The sequence below is a fragment of the Heterodontus francisci genome, chromosome 1 (assembly GCF_036365525.1).
Source record: "Heterodontus francisci isolate sHetFra1 chromosome 1, sHetFra1.hap1, whole genome shotgun sequence".
NCBI lineage: Eukaryota > Metazoa > Chordata > Chondrichthyes > Heterodontiformes > Heterodontidae > Heterodontus > Heterodontus francisci.
The window spans coordinates 121,796,325-121,824,146 of NC_090371.1; the positions used below are offsets into that span (position 1 = coordinate 121,796,325).

The following is a 27,822-nucleotide window of genomic DNA, read 5'->3' on the forward strand; positions in this document are numbered from 1 at the left end:
ATTCCTCCTACCAAAATGGATGACCTCACATTTTTCCACATTATATTTCAGCCGCCACATTCTTGTCCACTCACTAAGTCTGTCCAAATTCCCTTGAAGCCGCTTTGAATCTTCCTCACAACACACATGCCCAACTAGTTTTGTGTCATCTGCGAACTTGGAAATACTACATTTGATCCCCCTATCCAAATCATTGATATATATTGTGAACAGCTGGGGCCCACACACTGATCTACTAGTCACAGCCTGCCAACGCAAGAATGACCCATTTATTCCCACTCTCTGCTTTCTGCCTGTTAATCAATCTTTAATCCATTCCAGTATATTACATCCTATCCCATGTGCTTTAATTTTGCTAACCAACCTCCTGTGGGGGACTTTATCAAAAGCCTTCTGAAAATCCAAATATACTACATCCACCGACTCCCCTTTATCAATTCTGTTAGTAACATCCTCAAAAAACTCCCAACAGCTTCATCAAACATGATTTCCCATTCATATATCCATGTTGACTATGCCCAATCAGATCATTATTATCCAACTGTCCATTTATCACATCCTTTATAATAGATTCTAACATTTTCCCTACTACTGATGTAAGGCTAACAGGCCTGTAGTTCCCTGTTTTCTCTCTCCCTCGCTTCTTAAATAGTGGGATGATATTTGCGACCTTCCAATCTGCAGGAACCGTTCCAAAATCAATAGAATTTAGGAAGATGATCACTAGTGTATCCACTATCTCCATAGCTACCTCTTTCAATACTCTGGGATGTAGATTATCAGGCTCTGGGGACTTATCAACCTTCAGCCCCATTAATTTCTCCAAAACAACTTTCCTACTAATACTAATTTCCTTCAATTCCTCATTCTCCCTAGTCGCTTGGATCTCTAATTCGGGGAGATTTCTTGTTTCTTCCTCAGTGAAGACAGACACTGTCATACAGACCCCCATCTGCCAAGAATGAGGCATATTAATTTTGTCATATGAACATTGGTTTTAAACTTTTGCTGGAGTGAAGAAATAACTTGTTTGAAGATCACCAGACACTGGGCTGGAAGGACATTTACATACTAAGAGACGCTACTTGTGGAGACAGAGGACTATTCCCTGCTCCAATTAACCCAAATGGATTTTGATCACCCGACATTGAAGATGTAAGGAACTACTGAGATAATATAATCCACAAACCTCGCAGGAGAGACTGTTCCAGATAAGGAGCGAGCCACATGACAAACCTGCTGGGCAACCTGGGGTTTTTTGAATTGTGCCACACAGAAAGGTACAGAAGGCGATTTGCCACTGAAGCTGGAACAAGCAAGCCTCTCTCCTGGCTGTCTCTCACTTTTTCCCAAGCCATTGGACTCACGGAAGACACATAAACCTTAAGAGAGAAAAGACTCCTACATTGAAACAAGTTGAAGCGTGAACTGGGCCCTAACGAACAGCAAGACTTACCGGCAACCAAAGACTCCATATTGAAGTCAATGGACAGTAAAATAGAAACTTATCGCCTTTATTCTTTCTACATTTTCTGTCTCTATCTGCGTGTGTGTTTATCACGTATGTATGCTAGCGTGGTCACATCGCATATTCGTAGTCGTTAACCGGATTAGAGTTTAAGATGAATAAACTTCTACCTTTCTTGTTTAAATCTAAGGAAACCTGTCTGATTTCTTTGCCTTACTATTGGAGCAGTGAACAAGGAAGCACGGAGGGGAGCTAAAAACAAGATGTTTCAAAAATTAAACCCTGTTACGGTTAAACCAGGCAAAGGCTGAGAGGGAACCCCTAGATCCCTTTCTCACCTGGTCGTAACAGGCACAAAGCTTTAGCTTCTCTGCCATTTCTCTATTCCCCGTTATAAATTCTCCTGACTCTGCCTGTAATGGACCCACATTTGTCTTAGCCAAATGTTTCCTTTATACATACCTATAGAAGCTTTTACAGTCCATTTTTATGTTTTTTGCTAGTTTACATTCATATTCTATTCTCCCTTTCTTTGTAAGTTTCTTGGTCCTCCTTTACTGTATTCTAAAATCCTCCCAATCAAAGAACAAAGAACAAAGAACTGTACAGCACAGGAACAGGCCATTCGGTCCTCCAAGCCTGCGCCGATCTTGATGCCTGCCTAAACTAAAACCTTCTGCACTTCCGGGGCCCATATCCCTCTATTCCCTTCCTATTCATGTATTTGTCAAGATGCCTCTTAAACATCGCTATCGTATCTGCTTCCACCACCTCCCCTGGCAGCAAGTTCCAGGCACTCACCACCCTCTGTGTAAAAAACCTGCCTCGCACATCCCCTCTAAACTTTGCCCCTCGCACCCTAAACCTATGTCCCCTAGTAACTGACTCTTCCACCCTGGGAAAAAGCTTCTGACTATCCACTCTGTCCATGCCGCTCATAACTTTGTAAACCTCTATCATGTTGCCCCTCCACCTCCGTCGTTCCAGTGAAAACAATCCGAGTTTTTCCGACCTCTCCTCATAGCTAATGCCCTCCAGACCAGGCAACATCCTGGTAAACCTCCTCTGTACCCTCTCCAAAGCCTCCATGTCCTTCTGGTAGTGTGGTGACCAGAATTGCACGCAATATTCTAAGTATGGCCTAACTAATGTTCTGTACATTACTTGCCTATTTTTATACTCTATGCCCCGACCGATGAAGGCAAGCGTGCCGTGTGCCTTCTTGACTACCTTATCCACCTGCGTTGCCACTTTCAGTGACCTGTGGTCCTGTACGCCCAGATCTCCCTGCCTGTCAATACTCCTCAGGGTTCTGCCATTTACTGTATACCTTCCACCTGCATTAGACCTTCCAAAATGCATTACCTCACATTTGTCCGGATTAAATTCCATCTGCCATTTCTCCGCCCAAGTCTCCAACCGATCTATATCCTGCTGTATCCTCTGACAATCCTCATCATTATCTGCAACTCCACCAACCTTTGTGTCGTCCGCAAACTTACCAATCAGACCAGCTACATTTTCCTCCAAATCATTTCGATGTACTACAAACAGCAAAGGTCCCAGCACTGATCGCTGTGGAACACCACTAGTCACATCCCTCCATTCAGAAAAACACCCATCCACTGATACCCTCAGGTTTACTACTATTTCTGGCAACTTTGTAGGTCTTTCTTTTAATCTTATACAATCATTAACTTCCTTTGTTAGCCACGGTTGACTGCCTTTACTTTTGGGGTTTTTGTGCCTTGAAGGAATGTATAGTTGCTGTAATCTATGTCATAATTCTTTGAAGACTATCCATTGTCGATGCACTGTCATACCTTTTAATGTATTTTCCCAATCCACCTCAGCCAATTTGACCCTTGCAGGTCATTAATAAATATCAAGAAAAGCAGTGGTCCTAGTACAAACCCCTGCGGAACCCCACTGTATACCTTCCTTCAGTTCGCAAAACAACCATTCACCACAATCGATGAAAGGTCACAGACCTGAAATGTTAACTCTGTTTCTCTTTCCACAGTTGTAGCCAGACCTGCTGTGTATTTCCAGTACATTTTGTTTTTATTTCATGCACCACTACTCTCTGTTTCCTGTCACTCAGCCAATTTCATATCCATGCTACTACTGTCATTTTTTCCATGGGCCATAACTTTGCTAACAAGCTTGTTATGTCCCACTTTATCAAGCGCCTTTAGGAATTGCCACATCTCAGGCTGAAATGAATCACACTTGAAATTACAGCTTTAACTTTAACAAAGATCTAACAAGTGTTTTATCAAAGACTTCTTTAGAGTTCTGTTCACTCTTCTCACTCCAGCAGCTTAAGCTTATCTGATTTTACAACAACACCCAGGTCAGGTGTTTTCCCCAAAGCACAAAGCTACTTTCAGTTTCCCTTCCAAGTACCATATATTCTCTGACACTCAATCCCACACATACAATCATGACATTCCTCCCTTGTAAGACCAAAACATGTCCATGATTTTTCAACATAATCACAACACATAATCTTCATATCGTTTTGGTGGTCTCCTCTCACGCCATGGTCTTTCTGCTGTCTCAGGAACTCTGGTAACCACGTCAGGATTAGTAAATGTCATTGGCCCCTCTGGAACTGATGTTTCTCTCTCTGGATAGCAAGTCGACTGCCTGCCAACAGCATCACTGGCTTGGACATCTGAATTGCCGAATGTCAGCTTCGCCTCAGCTCCTACATCTGGTTCATCTGCTGAGAACAGAAAGTGCTGGAAATACTCAGCAGGTCTGGCAGCATCTCTCCCCACAGATGCTCCCAGACCTGCTGAGTATTTCCAGCAGTTCTCATTTCAGAGTTCCAGCATCAGCAGTATTTTGCTCTTATTCTGGTTCATCCGCTGTTGTGTCTTTGTGACCATGATACTTTTTAATGCATGAAGAATTTCTGTCATACAATACTCTGGTGACTGCACAGTCACACGGTTTCCCTTCTTGGCAATGACTGTGTACAGCTTGGGATAATATGGTATATCCATCTTACTCGGACTCTCCCGTCTCAGCAATACTTCATCACGTGGCATCACATCAGACTGTCTAGCTCTCCCTCTGTCATCTGCATAAAACTTTGCAGCACCCTTTTTCTCAGCATCAAGATCTTGAACCTCCTGATCAACTCTAATGTTGCTCAGCTCTGGCATTTTTGTGCATATTTTGCATCCAAATAACAACTCATCTGGGCTCTTTCCCATTGTGGTGTGTTTAGTTGCTCTATACATAGTCACATATGACAACAACACCTCCTTCCAGTCTTTACCCTCAGCTTGAGCAATCCTCATCCATTTCTCTAAGGATTGGTTTTGTCTTTCCACTTCCCCATGTGTCTGCGACCATTTAGGTGTTACTCTGTGGTGGTGAATACCTGTGATTTGCATGTAATCTGCAAAGGTCTGTGAAATGAATTGTGGCCCATTGTCTGAATACAAAGTGATTGGTAGACCATGCCTTGCAAATATTTCAGTCAATGCAAACACCATTTTCTCTGCCATTGTAGACTTCATTACCATATACTCATAATAACGGCTGTAATAGTCAATGACCCTGATGGAAATGGACCTAAGATGTCAACTGCTACATCCTCCTGGTGCTGGTGGATTGGATCTACTGATAAGTTGACATCCATGACATGTTTTGACAAACTGTTCCACATCTTTCTCCATCCCTGGCTACCATACTTTGGTTCGTAAGATTTGCTTAGTACCAACCACTCCCAAATGACCCTCATGAGCTAGCATCACTAGTCTAGGCCTAAGCTCTTGTGGCACCATAAATCTGTTACCACTGAGAATACGCTTCCCAATTGTGCACAATTCATCTCGTATAATAATGTATGCTCTGAATGGGCAATTTTCCCAAGTTCCAGTTTGGATTCTCTGTCTAATGTCATTCGATTCTGGATCTTTGTCTGACACTTTCAATCTCTCTCATTGTCATTGCTCTGGGTGTAGCATGAGTTGCCACAAACAGCACGAATGATTCAGCTTCCTTCTCTAGTGAAGATCTGTGTGTTTGATCCTCAACTAGCTCTATGATGTCTTGGTCAACCAGTTCCTTGATCTTTGCCTCAACTTTCCCTCTCAGACCAACAGTTTGAAGTGGGGTTTTAGATGTGTAAGGATGAAGCTTTTTGAAATATTTGAGATGTGCACTTGATTCTCTTTGTCTTCAGTTCCTCCCACAGCGCTCTGCTGATGACATTACTGTTACTACCTGAATCTACAACAATGCTCACTTCAACACTTCCAACAATCGCTGGAACTTTCTCATGGTTGCTTCCATTGACAGAAAACATGCATCCACAATTGCTATTCATGCCCTCACTCAATGTATCTTCTTCAACTTGTCTCACAGTTGTACTACTTTAATCTCTCTTTCCTTTACATGGTTTGCCAGGCTTACCACTCTATTCAGCTTTGCTTCTGCACTTCTTGGCAAAATGGACTCTGCCCCTACATTTTCTACATATCTTTCCCTTGGTAGGGCAGTAATCAACTCTTCTATAGTGCTCCAAATTGCCACATCTGAAACACTCTCTCTAAGACTTTTGCTGTTCACATTTACATGTACCTGGATTCTGTTGTGTCACTCTATTAACCACAGATTTTGTTATTACAGTCGCTATCTTCAAGGTGTCATCCAACATTAAGTCATCTACTCTTTCCAGCAGCCTGTGTCTCAACTTATCCGACTTGCAATGTTGGACCATCTGATCCATTGTCTGGTTATTCAAATCCATCGCAACATACTTGCATCAATCCGATGTCTGCCTGAAACGAGTCACAAATTGGACTACTGTTTCGTCCTCTTTTTGTCTTGTATAACAGAAAATATGTCTTTGGAATGTGGCTTTTGGCATCATCACATTATGGTCCTTCAAAACATTCACTGCACATTCATAATCTGCCTTTTCTCCCATGCCAGGCAATGTCTTTAAAATCTCCCTCACTCCGACACACTCACATTGACAGTAATAAGGCCTGTCGCTGTGCTTTCTGCACCTCCGTCGCCCCGTCCAAAAACAAACTGTAACTGTCAGCACACGCTTCAAACTCTTCTAGCCACGCTTTCCATTTCACACTGACAAAACTGGCATCACACATCATTGGCCCCATCAATCACTGTTGTTGGGTCAAAATCCTGGAACTTCCTAACAGCGGTGTGGGTGTACCTACACCTCATGGACTGCAGCAGTTCAAGAAGGCGGCTCACCACCACCTTCTCAATGGCAATTAGGGATGGGTAATAAATGCTGGCCTAGCTAGCGATACCCACATCCCACGAACGAATTTTAAAAAAACGTCGGATCAAACGGCTCAATTTTCTGGACTGCAGACACATCAGCACTATCAAATGTTATGACACAATCCTAAATATCCTCACATTTACCTCATTGCCAATGTCACATCTCAGGCTGAAATGAATCACACTTGAAATCACAGCTGTAACTATAACAAGATTTAACAAGTGTTTTATTGAAGACTTCTGCAGAGTTTTGTTCACTGTTCTCATTGCAGCAGCATAAGCTTATCTGACCTTACAACAACCCCAGTCAGGTGTTTTGCCCAAAGCATAAAGCTACTTTCAGTTTCCCTTCCAAGTACCATATGTTCTCTAATACTCAAACCCACACCTACAATCATGACACATATACACCTCATCAACCACATTAGCCTCATCAACCATCTCTGTTATCTCATTAAAAACTCAATCATGTTAGTCACATACAATTTGCCTTTAACAAATTTGAACAAAGAACAAAGAATAGTACAGCACAGGAACAGGCCATTCGGCCCTCCAAGCCTGCGCCGATCTTGATGCCTGCCGAAACTAAAACGTTCTGCACTTCCAGGGACCGTATCCCTCTATTCCCATCCTATTCATGTATTTGTCAAGATGCCTCTTAAACGTCATTATCGTACCTGCTTCCACCATCTCCCCCGGCAGCAAGTTCCAGGCACTCACCACCCTCTGTGTAAAGAACTTGCCTCGCACATCCCCTCTAAACTTTGCCCCTCGCACCTTAAACCTATGTCCCCTAGTAACTGACTCTGCCACCCTGGGAAAAAGCTTCTGACTATCCACTCTGTCCATGCCGCTCATAACTTTGTAAACCTCTATCATGTCACCCCTCCACCTCCGTCGTTCCAGTGAAAACAATCCGAGTTTATCCAACCTCTCCTTATAGCTAATGCCCTCCAGACCAGGCAACATCCTGGTAAACCTCTTCTGTACCCTCTCCAAAGCCTCCATGTCCTTCTGGTAGTGTGGCGACCAGAATTGCACGCAATATTCTAAGCGTGGCCTAACTAAAGTTCTGTACAGCTGCAGCATGACTTGCCTATTTTTATACTCTATGCCCCGACCGATGAAGGCAAGCATGCCGTATGCCTTCTTGACTACCTTATCCACCTGCGTTGCCACTTTCAGTGACCTGTGGACCTGTACGCCCAGATCTCCCTGCCTGTCAATACTCCTAAGGTTTCTGCCATTTACTGTATACTTCCCACCTGCATTAGATCTTCCAAAATGCATTACCTCACATTTGTCCGGATTAAACTCCATCTGCCATTTCTCCGCCCAAGTCTCCAACCGATCTATATCCTGCTGTATCCTCTGACAATCCTCATCATTATCCGCAACTCCCCCAACCTTTGTGTCGTCTGCAAACTTACTAATCAGACCAGCTACATTTTCCTCCAAATCATTTATATATACTACAAAGAGCAAAGGTCCCAGCACTGATCCCTGCGGAATACCACTAGTCACATCCCTCCATTCAGAAAAGCACCCATCCACTGCTACCCTCTGTCTTCTATGACAGAGCCAGTTCTGTATCCATCTTGCCAGCTCACCTCTGATCCCGTGTGACTTCACCTTTTGTACCAGTCTGCCATGAGGGACTTTACTGAAGTCCATATAGATAATATCCACAGCCATTCCTTCATCAATTATCTTTGTAACTTCTCAAAAAACTCAATCAAATTAGTGAGACACGACCTCCCCTTCACAAAACCATGCTGCCTCTCGCTAATAAGTTTGTTTGTTTCTAAATTGGAGTAAATCCTGTCCCGAAGAATCCTCTCTAATAATTTCCCTACCACTGACGTAAGGCTCAACAGCCTATAATTTCCTGGATTATCCTTGCTACCCTTCTTAAACAAAGGAACAACATTGGCTATTCTCCAGTCCTCTGGGACCTCACCTGTAGCCAATGAGGATGCAAAGATTTCTGTCAAGGCCCCAGCAATTTCTTCCCTTGCCTCCCTTAGTATTCTGGGGTAGATCCCATCAGGCCCTGGGGACTTATCTACCTTAATGCTTTGCAAGACACCCAACACCTCCTCTGTTTTGATAATGAGATGACTGAGACTATCTACACTCCCTTCCCTCGGCTCATCATCCACCAAGTCCTACTCTTTGGTGAGTACTGATGCAAAGTACTCATTTAGTACCTCGCCCATTTCCTCTGGCTCCAAACATAGATTCCCTTCTCTGTCCTTGAGCGGGCCAACCCTTTCCCTATTTACCCTCTTGCTCTTTATATATTGTATAAAAAGCCTTGGGATTATCCTTAATCCTGTTTGCCAATGACTTTTCATGACCCCTTTTAGCCCTCCTGACTCCTTGCTTAAGTTCCTTTCTACTATCTTTATATTCCTGAAGGGATTCGTCTGTTCCTAGCCTTCCAGCCCTTACGAATGCTTCCTTTTTCTTTTTGACTAGGCTCACAATATCCCGCGTTATCCAAGGTTCCCGAAACGTGCCAAACTTATCCTTCTTCCTCACAGGAACATGCTGGTCCTGGATTCTAATCAACTGACATTTGAAAGATTCCCACATGTCAGATGTTGATTAACCCTCAAACAGCCGCCCCCAATCTAAATTCTTCATTTCCTGCCTAATATTGTTAGAATTAGCCTTCCCCCAATTTAGCACCTTCACCCGAGGACTACTCTTATCCTTATGCACAAGTACCTTAAAACTTATGGAATTATCCGTTCCTGAAATGCTCCCCTGCTGAAACTTCGACTACCTGGCCGGGCTCATTCCCCAATACCAAGTCCAGTACGGCCCCATCCCTAGTTGGACTATCTACATATTGTTTCAAGAAGCCCCCCTGGATGCTCCTTACAAATTCTGCCCCATCTAAGCTCCTAGCACTAAGTGAGTCCCAGTCAATACAGGGGAAGTTAAAATCACCCACCACTACAACCCTGTTACCTTTACATCTTTCCAAAATCTGTCCACATATCTGCTCCTCTACCTCCCGCTAGCCATTGGGAGGCCTGTAGAAAACCCCCAACATCGTGACTGCACCCTTCCTATTCCTGAGCTCCACCCATATTGCCTCGCTGCACGACCCCTCCGAGGTGTCCTCCCGCAGTACAGCTGTGATATTCTCCTTAACAAGTAATGCAACTCCCCCACCCCTTTTACATCCCCCTCTAGCCCGCCTGAAGCTTCTAAATCCTGGAACATTTAGCTGCCAATCCTGTCCTTCCCTCAACCAAGTCTCTGTAATAGCAACAACATCATAGTTCCAAGTACTAATCCAAGCTCTAAGTTCATCTGCCTTACCTATTATACTTCTCGCATTGAAACAAATGCACTTCAGACCACCAGTCCCGCTTCCTCCGCAACATCTCCATGCCTGTTCTTCCTCTTAGTCTTACTGGCCTTATTTACTAGTTCCCCCTCATTTATTTCACTTGCTGTCCTACTGCTCTGGTTCCCACCCCACTGCCACACTAGTTTAAACCCTCCCGAGTGACGCTAGCAAACCTCGCAGCCAGGATATTTGTGCCCCTCCAGTTTAGATGCAACCTGTCCTTCTTGTACAGGTCCCATCTGTCCCTGAAGAGATCCCAATGGTCCAGATATCTGAAACCCTCCCTTCTACACCAGTTGTTCAGCCACGTGTTTAGCTGCACTATCTTCCTATTTCTAGCCTCACTGGCACGTGGCACAGGGAGTAATCCCGAGATTACAACCCTAGAGGTCCTGTCTTTTAACTTTCTATCTAACTCCCTAAACTCCCCCTGCAGGACCTCGTCACTCTTCCTGCCTATGTCATTGGTACCGATGTGTACCACAACGTCTGGCTGTTCACCCTCTCCCTTCAGAATGCCCCCTGTCCGTTCAGAGACATCCTTGACCCTGGCACCAGGGAGGCAACATACCATCCTGGAGTCTCTTTCACGTCCACAGAAGCGCCTATCTGTGCCCCTGACTGTAGAGTCCCCGATAACTATTGCTCTTCTGCGCTTTGTCCCTCCCTGCTGAACAGTGCCAGCCATGGTGCCACTGCTCTGGCTGCTGCTGTTTTCCCCTGATAGGCCATCCCCCCCAACAGTATCCAAAACGGTATACTTGTTAGAGAGGGGGATAGCCACAGGGGATTCCTGCACTGACTGCCTGCCCCTTCTAGTGGTCACCCATCTATCTGCCTGCACCTTGGTGTAATCACTTCTCTAAAACTCCTGTCTATGACGCTCTCTGCCACCTGCATGCTCCTAAGTGCATTCAGTTGCTGCTCCAACCGATCCATGCGGTCTGTGAGGAGCTGCAACTGGGTACACTTCCTGCAGATGTAGTCGTCCGGAACGCTGGAAGCGTCACGGACCTCCCACATCTCACAGGTGAAGCACTTCACCCCTCTAACTGACATTGTGCTGGATTTCTCTAATTAATCTGCACCTGTCCATGTGACTGTTAATTTTGTACTGGATAATCGGCTGGAATCTACCGGACTTTTAAAATTCTTGGGAGTCAGGACCGTTTCCAGGTCCTCACTCCATTCATGTCAGCGGTGCGCTGTCTGGTGCAATCTTACAGAAGGCAGCTAATTATGGCCCGCTTCCACGTTTGCCATGCAATTAAGGACAGTGGGCAAGAGACCGGGTTAGCAGCACAATTGAGAGCATTATATTTAAAGGGACATCAACGGCCTGTACATTGTACTCCTCACCCCTTAAAAATGACCATCAATGCTTCACACTGCTCTCTTGGCTCTCCCACTCATCTCAGAGAAGTAACCTATTCAGGAGAATCATTTGCATTGAGCCTTATAGTTTGTCTCGGGCTTCCAGATGATTTATGCTGAAGTTAGTTCTACCTGGAGTATTGCTACTAAGGGAGAACCTGGTGCTTATTATTTTCTCCTAGTAGTCACTAGGAAAGTAATCATTTTTCATGCAACAATTTCAGGCTCAGCCTCGGATTCTACTTTATTTATATCTCTTCAACTACCTTCTTACTGTTGTACTCCTGAAGTACTAACTTACTGTTATGTTTTATACCTCCAGTTATAGCTTTTACAAGTCGTTCTTTGACCCTATGTTCATCCTCTTATCATGTTTCTGTATGTTCTGTATTCATCCCATTGAACTCCTTCCCTTTCGCCCTGCAGGATTTATAAATGTTATTCTTCCTTCTTGTTTGGTTCTGATTAATTTGTTAATTCATTTCGCCATGATCTGAGCTTGCCGTTTTGCTCCTTTGTTGACTTGAATGTTTGTCGGTTGCAGGCTGATGACTTCCCGCTGTGAATTCACCTCCTCTGAGCTGAAGAGCTCCTAACATTGCGTGGGGCCCATGCAATCTCAGGAAAATTTCATTGCACTGACAAAATAGGAGCAAATTGTACATTTAATTACCTCAATTGGCTTCCTGCCACTGCCGAGTGGCTAGCCATTACTGCTGGAAGCCCACCTGCAGTAAAAGAACACATAGGCAGGAACACATCGGGGAGCCAGCCTCTTTTAGAAGTTTCATGGCCTCCCCACATCCTAACCCATCCCCACGGGGTCAGGAAAATTCTGTCCATTGTCTATGAAAGCAGGGAGAGAAAACAGGGAACTACAGGCCAGTTAGCCTAATATCAGTCATTGGGAAGATGCTGGAAACTATCATAAAAAAGTCTTAACAATGCACTTGGAAAAGTATAGTATGATTAGAACAAGTCAGCATGGTTTTACTAAAGGAAAATCCTGTTTGACAAATTTATTAGAGTTTTTTGAGGATGTAACTAGTAGGGTAGATAAAGGGGAACCAGTAGATGTAGTTTACCTGGATTTCCAAAAGGCATTCGATAAGGTGCCACATAAAAGATTAATAGGCAAGATAAGGGCTCATGGTGTTGGGGGTAATATATTAACATGGATAGAGGATTGGTTAACAGACAGGATGCAGAGAGTGGGCACAAATGGGGTATTTTCAAGTTGCCAGGCAGTGAATAGTGGGATGCCGCAAGGATCAGTGCTGGGGCCTCAGCTATTTACACTCTATATTAATGACTTGGATGAAGAGATAGAGAGTAATTTATCTAAGTTTGTTGATGATACAAAGCTCGGTGGAAAGGTAAGCTGTGGGGAGGACATCGTGAGGTTGCAGAGATATATACAGGTTAAGTAAGTGGGCAACAAGATGGCAAATGGAGTATAATGTAAGGAAGTGAGAAGTTATGCACTTTGGTCATAAAAATTGAAAAGCAGAATATCTTTTAAAAGGTGTGAAACTGGTAAGTGTTGATGGTCAGAGAGACATGGGTGTACTCGTACAGGAACACACAAAGTTAACATGCAGGTGCAGCAGGCTATTAGGAAGGCAAATGGCATGTTGGCATTTACTGCAAGGGGATTGGAGTACAGGAATAAAGATGTCTTACTGAAATTGTGCAGGGCTTTGGTGAGACTGCACCTGGAATACTTTGTGCAGTTTTGGTCTCCACATTTAAGAAAGGATACACTTGCACTGGAGGTGGTGCAGGGAGGATTTACTAAATTGGTCCCTGTGATGAGGGGGCTGTCCGATAATGAGAGGCTGAGTAAATTGGGCCTATATTCTCTGGAGTTTAGAAGAATGAGAGACAACCTAATTGAGACATACAAAATTCTGAAAGGGCTTGATAGGGTAGAAGCTAAGAGATTGTTTCTGCTGGTCGGGGAATCTAGAACACGGATGCACAGTCTCAGGATAAGGGGCCAATCATTCAGCGCTGAGATAAGGAGAAATTACTACACTCAAAGGGTTGTGAATCTTTGGAATTCTCTATCCCAGAGGGTTGTGGATGCTCCATCATTGAATACATTTAAGGCTGGGATAGATAGATTTTTGGTCTCACAGGGAATCAAGGGATGTGAGGAGCAGGCAGGAAAGTGGAATTAAAGCCAAAGATCAGCCATGATCGTATTTAATGGTGGAGCAGGCTCGATGGGCCACATTGTCTACTTCTGCTCCTATTTCTTGTGTTCTTTCACACCACTGAGATTAAACTGACTGGACTGTAGTTGTTGGGCTTGTCCTTACACATTTTTCTGAACAAGGGTGTAACGCTTGCAATTCTCCACTTCCTCGCGTATCAGTCCCATATCTAAGGAGGACTGGAGATTAGGACCACTGCATTCACAATTTCCACTCTTACTTTCCTCAGCATGCTCAGATGCGTCCCATCCAGTGCTGGTGACTTAAAAGCTTTTACAGCCAGCCTTTCTAATATCTCCTCTGTGTAAATATTTCGGCTATCTGGTATCTCAACTGCCTCCCCTTTCACTATGACTTTGACAGCATCTTCTTCCTTGGTAAAGACAGTTCCAAAAAAACTCATTTAGTTACTCAACCATGCCCCCTGCCTCCATGCATAGATATCCTTTTTGGCCCCTAATTGGCCCCACCCTGCCTCTTACTACCCTTTTACTATTCATATGCCTATAGAAGACTTCTGGATTCCTTTTTATGTTCGCTGCCAGTGTCTCCTCATATTCTTTCTTTGCCACTCTGATTTTCTTTTTCACTTCCTCTCTGAAATTTCTATATTCAACCTGGTTCTCACTTGTATTATTAACCTGACATCTGTCATATTCATATATAAAAGCAAATTACTGCAGATGCTGGAAATCTTAAATAAAAACAGAAAGTGCTGGAAATACTCAGCAGGTCTGGCAGCATCTGTGAAGAGAGAAACAGAGTTAACGTTTCAGGTCTGTGACCTTTCAATAGCACCCCATCTGATAAAAGGTCATGGACCTGAATTATTAACACTGTTTCTTTTTTTTTATTCATTCATGGGATGTGGGCATCGCTGGCTAGGCCAGCATTTATTGCCCATCCCTAATTTCCCTTGAGAAGGTGGTGGTGAGCTGCCTTCTTGAACCGCTGCAGTCCTTGTGGGGTAGGTACACCCACAGTGCTGTTAGGAAGGGAGTTCCAGGATTTTGACCCAGCGACAGTGAAGGAACGGCGATATAGTTCCAAGTCAGGATGGTGTGTGGCTTAGAGGGGAACTTGCAGGTGGTGGTGTTCCCACAGATGGTGCGAGACCTGCTGAGTATTTCCAGCACTTTCTCTCTTTATTATCTGTCATACACATCTTTTTTCTGCTTCATCTTACTCTTTATCCCTCTAGTCATCCAGCAAGCTCTAGATTTGTTTATCCTACCTTTTTGCCTCGTGGGAATGTACCTCAACTGTACCTGAATCATATCCTCTTTAAAGGCAGCTTTTGTTCCTTTACAGTTTTGCCTACCCATCTTTGATTCCACTTTACCTGGGACAGGTCCATTCTCACCCCACTGAAATTTGCTCTCCTCCAAATTAGTATTTTGACTCCAGATTGCTCCTTGTCCATTTCCATGGCTAACCTAACCTTATGATACTATGATCACCGTTCCCTAAAAGTTCCCCGATTGACACTTGATCCACTTGACCCACCTCATTCCCCAATACCAGATCCAGCAATGCCTCCTTCCTAATTAGGCCAGAAACATATTGATCACGAAAATTCTCTTGAACGCACTTCAGAAATTCTTCTCCCTCTCTACCTTTTAGACTATTGCTATCCCAGGCTCTATTAGGATAATTAAAGTCCCCCATTATCAACACTTTGGTTTTTGCACCTCTCACTAATTTCCCTGCAAATTTGCTTCTCAGTAAATTTCCCACCAATACTCCAAGCTCTTGGTGATTCAGACAATTATGAAGTAGCCATTACCCCTTCCACTTTACCATCTCCTAATGGTGGCTGCTGAAGTCCTTTGCAGGATCTGCTGTGTTTCTTCCTGTGTTATCAAGGGGCAATATCTGGTGATCCTCTGCCACTAACCTTCCTACTATTGTGGCTGATCTTTTCTCGCAAACTAATGTGTAAGAGAACTGGATATTTGTTGTTTGTTGACGGCAGTGCCGTGGGACTTTTCCTGCTCTCAGGTGTGTTCCTTCTGTTCGTGTTGCCCTTTAGCAGCAGCAGTTTTTAATATCCTGGTGTTGTACTAGAACTCCACCTCTAAATATCAATTTCCTCCCCATCCCCTGCTTGATGGCATCTAGTCAAAATGCTTTGATCAGTTTCTGCCTCACCACAAGATTCTGACCCCCTCAGCTTAATCCTAGTGTGGCAGGTTAAGGTTGTATTTTCTGCCCACCTCTGAATCTATAAATTAACTGATTTCTGTAAGGGTTGAAATGGCAGATAGAATTTCCATCTTGCCTCATTTCTGGCATTGCAATTGCACTTCCAGAATTTCTAGACCAGGATTTTGCATTGTTAATTCAATACTACTGCCATTTCTGTGGTATAATGATTGAAAGATAGGGGAAATTTGTTTCCTACTCATTGGGACCAGCCAGATGGACCATAATAGTCTTTTCCAGTGTTATGAACATATGAGCAATGACAAACATCCAGCTTTCTCCACACAATTGCAATACCTTGCGCATCACAATTTGCAGCAAAGGCTCAATGGGGAAAGACCACAGTGTAAGGTCCCCCCACCAAGCTGAACTGAGGGGCTGGATCCATGGGAAACCCCTCGAACTGTATCGGAAAAATTTTCATTTGCTGTAAAATGTAAAAATGGTAATGGCATGACAAATGAAATGGAAGGGTTGTAAGGCAACTCATGATTGTATTGAAGGAAACTGATCTCCCTTGCAATGTTTGTATTTTTTGGTGCTGTTTGAAACTGTTTGGCAATGTAATTTTTACAGATTTTTATGAATAAAGTATATTTTGGAAATAAAAAACAAGACAATTTCCAGACTCCACACCTCACCGAAAACCATGTAATATCCTCGGAGAGGCGAAAAGCCAGATAAAAAATCCAGTCCAATTCAAACATTTTTCTCTGGTCACCTTAAACAATCGAAACAAAACCAGGAGATTACTTTGGCAGAAGGTAATCTCCATCTGTCTTGTAATCCTATGATCCTAAACTCCCATTCTGCACCACATAATCCAGCTGTTCTTCTGCTCTGCTGTTCCATTTCACTTCTGCTGTGCAGTCAACCTCTTCAGTCACTTCAGGTGGTCTGCCAGCATTTGATGAAAGAACAAGACCCAAAATGTTAACTCTATTTCTCTGTCCACAGATGCTGCCAGATCTGCTGAATGTTTCCAATGTTTTCTGTTTATATTTCAGATTTCCAGCATCCACATTTTTTTGCTTTTGTCTTCAGTCACTTCAACTTGCAATGTACTGCTTCTGGCTGTGCTCTACCTTAGGAGGCTGCTAAAGACATTTAAATACATGCAGCAGCATTCCTAACTTCTGGGCATGCACATGTGAGCTTGCTAACCTCATTTCAGGCAGGAATTTGGCATGAACATGTAATTTGGAGAAAAACTGGAAGTTCAATGCACATGCATGAATGGTAGGCCAGAATTGGTTGTTTTTCTCAACCAATGCCACCACTGAAATTTGTATCCTTAAATTCAAGATTTTGAATTTTCTAAGAGTAATTTTTAAGGTCAAATCTGTGTGTTAGATCATATAGAGGACTGTGACATTTTACTATAATTACACAAATAAATGGAGTATTCATGATTTATGGAAATTTTTAGAAATGCATAAAACATTCAAATTATCCAGTAAGTTAAATTAACTGACTTTGAATTAAAAAAAGTAAATTGTAGTATCCACTCACTAGTATTAAGTGCAGCAGCTAGTTCAAGCACTTCAAGCAGCTGTTCAATCACCTTCCATCAGTCCCTGTCCACACTGTAGCACTGTTCATGGTTCAGGAACTTTGAAATGGACCACTGCAGGCCATTAAAGTGGTTCTGCTAGAATTAAAACCATGTAGTTTGTACTGTAGTTAAATATGAACACCCAATCCAAGCTTACAAATGCCTCAGATCTAACAAAATGGGGAAGCAAGAACTACTAGCCCAATGAATATTTGGCTTGACCAGATATTCCCTTCAGCAATTTACAGAATTTTTTTCTTGTTAAGGAATACCTTGATTGATTAGTTAGACATTGGAGAAATTAACCAGCTGTCTGGTATTCAAATGCACCCATTTGCACGCACTTTGGAAGGAGGAGAGTACTCTTTTGAACTAAAACTACTCTTAAATTTCTCAGTTGCAGTGTCTACCACATATCGCAGACAATAAACAGTGGGGACCATGGCAACTTTCAAAACAGGTTTAGGTATATACTTGAAAAGGAAAACTTTGCAGGGCAATGGAGAAAGAGCAAGGGTGTGGGACTAATTGGACTACTCTTTCAAAGGGGCATAGACACAATATGTGAAATGGCTTTCTTCTGTGCAGTAAGATTTTATGATTCTATAAGATGGCATCTGCTGTTAGTTTGGTGATTTCTGTCAGATAGTTATTCCCTACAGGGATTGTTTTGTCACAATAGTTGTAACACAGTTACCACTATATACTGTGACATCACTGAAGAAGTATAAATTCAAACCAGGATTGTTGTGATTGCAGAGTTCGAGGATTGGAATGTGTCATTGTGATATATCTTATTTATTTACAGTTGTTAGGCAGTTACTTGATACCTTTTCATCAGCTGATAAAGTTTTCAGTGGCTCCGCTAACCTTGAATCATCTCAAGTACTAATGTTTTCCATTGTTTTTTGTATTTTGAAATGGATTGTATTCTGTTTGAAGAGTGTTTCTGCATCTAGTCAGAAAAGTTTTGTCATATTTTCTTAAGTTTTCCCTTGGGCTCTTTAATAATCTTCTACTGTGGATGACTTTTTCAGGAAAAGGAAAAGAAAAGCACCATGCAGGTAAAAAGAACTGTTTGAATTTTCTGAAAATCGAGTCAGAAGCACCGAATGGCACTGAATACTGTCCCTTCATCTTTTTAACCTGGGTTTGAATGTAGCTCAGATTGATAGGATGAAAAATCTCCTCTTTCTGCATGCATTCTAATTGAAATGAATTTGGATCGTCCAAAGCCAGATTGTAGGCTGAGTGTAGCACTGTATTAGCACTTAAATGAGAAATGCCATGTGGATGGTATGGGAAATAGAATGATTACAATAGTTCAATGGGGTTGCATTTCTGAGATGAAAGAGGTGATTTTAATCCTGCTCACCTGGTAAAATCAGGCAGGTGGCTTTTAAACTTGACTGTGGGTCTTCCCAGGTTTCTAATTTTTAACTGCTGAGGAAGTGTCCACTGGAAACCCATGAGGTTCTTCTTTAAACATGCAGATCAGCCTCTGATGACATAATCCTGACTTCTTTTTTAATCAGAATCCTGCACAGAGAAGCCGTTGTGGCTTTTCTGCCAGGTCCATCTAGCGAGAAGAGGAGTCAGAGCTAGAAAAGGCTGCAAAAGGTAAGTGTCTCTCCTTTTATGACCCCAATGGAGCTACAGGAAGCAGGAATGCCAAGCAGTGGCCTCCTGCTGCCCAACATTATTCTTCTGCACACCATCCAACTGCTGATTTCCACTGGTTTTTGGGTGGGAGACTGACAGAGCCTATGCCCACCTTGATTCCTGCCTGCATGACTGGCATCCTAAGTTAAAGTCTGGATTTAAAACACTATTAGGGCAGGGTAGAGGCAGCCTTGCTCAACATTTAACTTCATCCAACAGCATTTGAGGCTTGTAGTAGCTGCAATGAATGGAAAATATTTCATTTTTCAGCATTGATATTCCAAATCCTTGATAAGCAGCAAACAGAATTAATACTAGGAGGGTAATTTTGTTTTAGTGCTTGTAGATGGGTGTGCAACATATGTGCTGCTTTGGAAAAAAAATGTTCAGCAATGTTGTACAAATGTGCTCATTAATTATATTAACAGAAAACATAGTCCAGCTGTATCCACAAGCATTTCTTTTGACAATTAATAGAGAAATTGTGGCAGCAGTGGTCTTGACTATGAATATTGTGCAAAAATTGACAAAATCGTCCATGGATTTTACAGAATTCAATAAAAGAAGACCGTGGGCTGGATTTTAATCGTGTGCCGTGCACTGCGGCAGCACGCTTTAAACTTGGCAGCCTTCCGCGTGGGCTGATTTAAATAGAGGGGGCTGACCGGTCGCCCCTCAACATGTAGAGGGGGCGGCCGCCGCATCCCCGAGAATGCCGTCCAGTGCCACCGTGCAGGCCCTGGCGCCATTTTTAAAGGGCTTCAAGCCCTTCAGATACAATTTAAAATTTAAAGGTCCGGATCTCTGGGAAATGAAAATAAATTTTAATTTCAACTCTAAATCCCGTCTCCCACCCTGCAACGGGTAATTTATATATTAATTGCCCTCTTCCCCCATAATAAACTTTGATTAATATCCTGAACTTCCCCCTCGAAATTTGTTCCCTTTGACCCACAACCCCTTCCCACCATCCCCACAGCCAATAAAAATTGTTTTCCCCGCTCACCCACCCTGAAAATTCTATTCCTCCCCCCCTCCCCACCAGGTTCTCGCCTTGGAGCTCTGTACAGAGTTCCGAAGGCACGCAAGGTGCATTTGAGAGCCGTAAAATTGGCGTGGGATGGCGACCGCCTGCAGGTAAATTAATTTAAATCTCATTATTGTTCATTTAAATATTTAGATGCACCACAAGCATTAACATTCTTTGCCTTTGTCCTAGGACAACTTTGTTATTTAATCTCTCCTGCCCTCTGCCCTATCACACGCCTTCCCTTTTGTTGTCTTCTCCAGCAACCCCGCACTCTCCTGCACGCCCCCACAATGCCTTCAATTGCTTAAAACCTAATTCTTTTCAACCTGTTGCCAGTTCTGATGAAAGGTCACAGACCTGAAACGTTGACGCTCCTAATTCTTATGTTCTTATGTTATGTTCTTATGACAGACAGACCAGAGATAATTAGAATCATAGAATCGTAGAAAGTTTATGGTACAGAAAGAGGCCATTTGGCCCATTGTGTCTGCAGAGGCTGTAAAACATGCCACCCAGCCTAATCCCACCTTCCAGGATTTGGTCTGTAGCCCTGCAGGTTACAGCACTCAAGGTGCATATCCAGACACTTTTTAAATGAGTTGAGGGTCTCTGCCTCTACTAACTTTTCAGGCATTGAGTTCCAGACCCCCACCACCCTCTTCAATGTCCATCACCATCAGTGGTTCGGTAGCACCACTACTGACTGAGCTGGTCGAGTTCTAAAGGACATAGCTGTTAGACCCAGTCTGTGGCAGGTGGTGAGGGAACCAACAAGAGGGAAAAACATATTTGACCTTGTCCTCATCAAGCTAACTGTCGCAGATGCATCTGTCCATGACAGTATTGGTAGGAGTGGCCACCGCACAGTCCTTGAGGAGACAAAGTCCCATCTTCACATTGAGGATACCTTCCATCGTGTTGTGTGGCACTACCACCATGCTAAATGTTATAGATTTCGAACAGATCTAGCAACTGAAAACTGGGCATCCATGAGGCACTGTGGGTCATCAGCAGCAGCAGAATTATATTCAACTACAATCTGTAACCTCATGGCCCGGCATATACCGCACACTACAATGAGGAGTGCAGGAGGGTATGCCAGGAGCAGCACCAGGCATGCCTAAAAATGAGGTGTCAGCCTGGTGAAGTTGTAACACTGGACTACTTGCATGCCAAACATTGGAAGCACATGTGATAGACAGGGCTAAGTGATCCCACAACCAATGGATCAGATCAAAGATCTGCAGTCCTGCCGCATCCAGTCATGAATGGTGGTGGACAATTAAATAACTAACAAAAGGAGGAGGCTCCAAAAATATCCCCATCCTCAACAACGGGGGAGCCCAGCACATCAGTGAGAAAGGCAAGGCTGAAGCATTTGCATCCATCTACAACCAGAAGTGCCAAACCTGATGCGGGGGAGAGCATAAAATTCCCCCCTGTATAAATGTGACCATTGAACCAATTAATTAAAAAGTGTTTTCAAACAGCAGACCTGTTTGTATTCAGCGCATCACATGATGACTGATTTTTGTTACTTGTAAGTAATCTTTCTATACCCACTTTGTACATAGATGTAAACTCATGATGGTCTGAAAAACATTACAATTATCAATTTGAAAACAAAAACCAGAACACTATAATTTTGTTCTTTTTCCATAGGATCCCAATGAAGATACAGAATGGAATGATGCCTTACGGAGTTTTGGCATTATTCCTCCAAAAGAAAAACCAAGGGATGAAGTTGAAGAAATGGTCCTACATTTACAGGAAGAAGCTAAAGGTAAAAATTAATTTTGTCTGTGTGAACATAAAAACAAAAAGTTCTAAGAATTGAGAGACGGCATAGATTATAGTGCGTGTTTGTACTGAAATCCCTGATAAAACTGAATGTTAGTTTACATTTCCTTTGAACAAAATGGAGCGTTAATCAGATTTCTACTGTAACTTTTAAAGACAGCACCTATATAAAATTATTAGAAAAAGGAATGATGGCACACTGGGTAAATACACCATGAGTATTCCACAGAATTAAACAGATCAGCTTCAAGCAGCATCTGTGGAGAGAAGCAGAGTTACTGTTTCAGGTCTGTGACCTTTCATGTTCTGATGAAAGATCACAGACCTGAAAAGTTAACTCTGCTTCACTCTCCACAGATGCTGCCTGATCTGCTGAGTATTTCCAGCACTTTCTGTTTTTATTTCAGATTTCCAGCATCTGCAGTATTTTGCTTTTATATGAGATCAGGTTCAAGCCCTGCCATGGTAGTAGTTAGGAGTGTCAGATTTGGCATTAGTGTTGCTGCATTAGAGAATGGAAAAACGGAATTGCTCTTAATTGCTATTACTGCCTGTTGTTGGAAGTGTACATTAGAGGAACATAGAATTGAGGTTGGCAGTGATGGTTATCATGATTATGTAACCTGCCAACACCTATGGCTGGATTTTACCAACCCTCTGGAGATGGGCTGGGAGGTGGGAAGCCTTGTAAAATGGTGGCAGAACACGTCGGTAGGGAAGCCCAATGTCTTCCCCCCGCCACGGGATATTTCAAATGGAGGGAATAGCAGCAACGCGGCTGCCTGCCAGAGGCGAGTGGCCAATGAAGTAGTCAATTAAGCAACCACTTCCCACCCTTGCCAGGTTTTACCAGCATCAGGACGGACCCCTGCTGTGTGGCAGGACCACCAGGTAAACCGTAGCAACCTCCCAGCGGGTTCCGGGGGGGTGAGGACCTTCCTTAATGGCCGTTCCATGGACCATAGATGGGGCACCCCAGCGACAATGGCCACCCCTGCAGCTCCAACACTGCCACTGGAGGGTTCACCCTTCGTTCACCAGGGTCTGCCGACCTGGCCCCAGCAAGTAAACAAAGAACCTTACCTGGCCTTCGATGGTGCCTCAAGATGGAGGTGCTCTCTTCTTCTTCCTGCAGCCTCAGCTGTGGCCACCTCTATTGGTAGAGCTGCCAAGGCTGCTGAGCTGCTGGCCCTCTAATTGGGCCTGAAGCTCTGAGAGGTGGGCTGCCATCCTCAATTGGGCAGCAGTCCCAGGGGTGGCCTCTTAATTGGCTGTTGCCGGTAATATCCCACCTGGGATTCCGTCACCCATCGGTGCAGGCTGAGGTCTGGATATCACTCCCAGTAGCGGGACAAACTTGGATTTGAGAAAATTCTGGCCCTGCTGTCTACTACCTACTATGGCCGACTGTCCATCGGTATCTTCTTGAGTTCTGTGTTGTCAGTCGTTCCCATAAGCAATCTGGTCATCTTACATTTAATGGCCCTATCTGTTGAATAGTGTAGCCTAGGAGTGTCACAATAGTAACATCAAACTACTGTCTACAGGACTGTCGCTGACCTCAGCTTCTCTGGAGATCTTTCCTCTACAGCTTCCAACCTCATAGTCTTGCAACTCCGGACAGCCCGCTTCTACCTCTGCCCTAAAATCCACAAACAAGACTGTCCCGATAGACCCATCGTTTCAGCCTGTTCCTGCCCCACTGAACTTATTTCTTCCTTTCTTGACTCTATCTTTTCTCCCTGGTCCAGTCTTTTGCCACCTACATCCGTGACTCTTCTAATGCCCTATCATTTTGATAATTTCCAGTTTCCTGGCCCGAACCGCCTCCTCTTCACTATGGATGTCCAATCTCTCTACACCTCCATCCCCCACCAGGACAGTCTGAGGGCTCTCCGCCTCTTCCTTGAACAGAGGCCCAACCAGTCCCCATCCACCACCACCCTCCTCTGCCTGGCTGAACTTGTTCTCACATTGAACAATTTCTCCTTCAACTTCACTCACTTCCTTCAAATAGAAGGTGTTGCTATGGGTACCCACATGGGTCCTAGTTATGCCTGTCTTTTTGTGGGGTATGTCAAACATTCCTTGCTGCAGTCCTACTCAGTCCCCCTCCCCCTACCTTTACCAGTATATTGATGTCTATCTCAGTGCCGTTTCCTGCTCCCGTCCCGAACTTGAAAACGTCATCAACTTTGCTTCCAATTTCCACCCTTCTCTCATCCTTACATGGTCTATCTCTGACACTTCCCTTTCCTTCCTTGACTTCTCTGTCTCCATCTCTGGGGATAGGCTGTCCACTAATATTAATTATAAGCCCACCAACTCCCACAGCTACCTTGAATACACTTCCTCACACCCTGCTTCCTCTAAGGACTCCATTCCATTCTCCCAGTTTCTCCGTCTCAGACGCATTTGCTCTGATGATGCAACATTCCACAACAGCACTTCTGATATGTTTTCCTTTTTCCTCAACCGAGGACTCCCCCCACCCCACCCCCTTACTGTGGTTGACAGGGCCCTCAACAAGGTTGGACCCATTTCCCACACTTCTGCCCTCACCCACTTCCCCTCCCTCCCAGAACTGTGACAGGGTTCCCCTTGTCCTCACTTTCCACCCCACCAGCCTACATATCCAAAGGATCATCTTCCACCATTTCCGCCACCTCCAGCATGATGTCACCAGCAAAAGCATCTTCCCCCACCTCCTCGTCAGCATTCCAGAGGGGTCATTCTCTCCGCGACACCCTGGTTGACTCCTTCATTACCCCTGACACCTCACCCCCTTCCCACTGCACCTTCCCATGCAATCACAGGAGGTGTAATCCCTGCCCTTTTACCTCCTCTCTCCTCACTATTCAAGTCCCCAAACACAGCTTTCAGGTTAAGCAGTGATTTACTTGTACTTCTTTCAATTTAGTATACTGTATTCGCTGCACACAATACGGTCGCCTCTACACTGGGGAGACCAAACATAGATTCTGTGACCGCTTTGCGAAACGCCTCCGCTCAGTCTGAAAACATGACCCTGAGCTTCTGATCGCTTGCTATTTCAACACACCTCCCTGCTCTATGCCCACATTTCTGTCCTTCGCCTGCTGCAGTGTTCCAGTGAACATCAATGCAAGCTCCAGGAGCAGCACCTCATTTTCCAATTAGGCACGCTACAGCCTACTGGACTGAACATTGAGTTCAATAATTTCAGAGCATGACTGGCCCTTTTTTATTTTTATTTTATTTTGTTCCATCTTTTTTTGTTTTATACCTTGTGCCTGTCTACTGTTTTTTCATGTCTGTGCTTTTGGCTAGGGCTGCTCATTATTCTGTCATTAACACTCCTTCTGCACTAATGCTTTGTCTTTCACCACACCATTAGCACACACTCTTTGTCTTTGCCCCATGATCTCCTTCTCAGTTAATCCCTCCGGCCCTCTCTCCTATCACACACCTTCTCTTTTGTTCTCTTTTCCCCTATCTCTGCTTTATTTGCTTAAAACCTATTACATTTCTAATCTTTGTCAGTTCTGATGAAAGGTCATCGACCTGAAATGTTAACTCTGCTTCTCTCTCCACAGTTGCTGCCAGACCTGCTGAATATTTCCAGCACTTTTATAACAATAGTAACCCCTTGTGGCCTGAACCAGATAATGATCTTTTACATATGTACTTCTTTAAGTTTTCAGATAGTGGGCCAAGCATTCCCTGTTGAGATCATGAGATAAAAGAACGCAAGAAATAGGAGCAGGAGTAGACCATATGGCCCATCGAGCCTGCTCTGCCATTCAAAACGATCGTGGCTGATCTGTGGATCCAATAAAGTGGATTCAACTCCACTTCCCCCCCCGTTCGCCATATCCCTTGATTCCCTGAGAAACCAAAAGTCTATCCCTGCCTTAAATGTATTCAGTGATGGAGCATCCACAACCATCTGGGGTACAGAATTCCAAAGATTCACAACCCTTTGAGTGAAGTAATTTCTCATGATCTCTGTCCTAAATGATCGGCCCCTTATCCTGAGACTGTGCACCCGTGTTCTAGATTCCCCAACCAGTGGAAATAATGGCCTGGATTCGGTGGCGGCCATAAAAGATGGCGGCCTACCAGCGCAGGCTTCACTCCGCGGAGCTGCCGCGATATTATACACGGCAGCTTATTTACATGGCCGGGGTAGATCGCCCCTCATTGATGATGTGGGGGGGGCAGGTGATCCGTCCCCGGCAACAGCGTCCAGTGCCACTTGGCAGGTGCCATTTTTAAAAGGCTTCCAGCGCTGACATTGAACTTCAATAATTAAAGGAACAGGCATTCTAAAATTTATTTGAACAATAAAAGAAATGTTTCCATCCCCTCTCTCACCCACCCCCAATATCCAGTTACTTAATTCCTTGCCCTCTCACCTCCCCCACCACCACCAAAATACTTAGCTTGGGTACCTGACCTTCCCTCCCCAAAGTTTAGTAAATGTTACTTTCAACCCCTTCCCACCATTCCCTCCACCAATCGCAATTGTTTTCTCCACTACCTCCCCTGCCCGTACTGAAATAATTTCCATGCTTCCCCCTCCCCACCAGTGTCCCACATCGGATCTCCGAACGGAGATCTGACAGTCGCCACCTGCAATATGGCAATGGAATGGATGGCAGGAACGGGTAAGTTGAAACGATGGGTCTATCGGGACAGTCTTGTTTGTGGATTTTAGGGCAGAGGTAGAAGCGGGCTGTCCGGAGTTGCAAGACTATGAGGTTGGAAGCTGTAGAGGAAAGATCTCCAGAGAAGCTGAGGTCAGCGACAGTCCTGTAGACAGTAGTTTGATGTTACTATTGTGACACTCCTAGGCTACACTATTCAACAGATAGGGCCATTAAATGTAAGATGACCAGATTGCTTATGGGAACGACTGACAACACAGAACTCAAGAAATTCCCCTTTATTGACCTTACGAGTTACATCCTCAAAAAACTCTAATAAAATTGTCAAGCAGGATGTCCTTTTAGTAAAACCATGTTGGCTTGTTCTAATCATACTGTGCTTTTCTAAGTGTACTGTTAAGACTTCCTTAAACTGCTGGGTGGAACACTACCTAGAACTGTACTCCAGGGAAAATGCTTTCACTGATACCGCCCTCAATGCAGGCCAGTTTCTGCCAGTCATGGATAAGCTGGATGAACAGCCAACAAAATTGGCGGCACAGTGGCGCAGTGGTCAGCACCGCAGCCTTACAACTCCAGCGACCTGGGTTCAGTTCTGGGTACTGCCTGTGCGGAGTTTGCAAGTTCTCCCTGTGTCTGCATGAGTTTCTGCTGGGTGCTCCGGTTTCCTCCCACAGCCAAAGACTTGCAGGTTGATAGGTAAATTGGCCATTGTAAATTGCCCCGACTGTAGGTAGTTGGTAGGAGAATGGTGAGGATGTGATAGAGAATATGGGGTTAATGTAGGATTAGTAGAAATGGGTGGTTGTTGGTCGGCACAGACTCGGTGGGCCAAAGGGCCTGTTTCAGTGCTGTATCTCTAAATAAAAAAAATAAATAAATAAAATCGGAACTCAGTGATGCCATTGATTCTCTAGCCAGTGGAAAAGCCCCTGGAAAGGACAGCATTACCCCTGAAATAATCAAGAGTGCCAAGCCTGCTTTCCTCTCAGCACTGCATGAAATGCTTTGCCTGCCATTTCAACACTCCCCCCTGCTCACATCTCTGTCCTGGGATTGCTGCAGTGTTCCAGTGAATATCAATGCAAGCTCGAGGAACAGCATCTCATTTATCGATTAGGCACACTACAGCCTGCCGGACTGAACACTGAGTTCAATCATTTCAGAGCATGACGGGCCCCCCATTTATTTTAAGCTATTTTTTTCTTATTACATA

General features: G+C 44.1%; 1 protein-coding gene across 1 annotated transcript in view; it reads left to right on the forward strand.

The window, feature by feature from the left end:
• The first annotated feature begins 19,839 nt into the window (after positions 1-19,839).
• The window catches only part of LOC137367461 (phosducin-like protein 2), a 64,365-nt gene continuing 56,382 nt past the window's right edge, over positions 19,840-27,822 (forward strand). The window contains exons 1-3 of the mRNA XM_068028651.1: positions 19,840-19,921; positions 20,173-20,264; positions 21,820-21,940. Of these exons, the coding sequence (XP_067884752.1) occupies positions 19,840-19,921; positions 20,173-20,264; positions 21,820-21,940 (295 nt within the window). The remainder of the gene's footprint in view (positions 19,922-20,172; positions 20,265-21,819; positions 21,941-27,822) is intronic.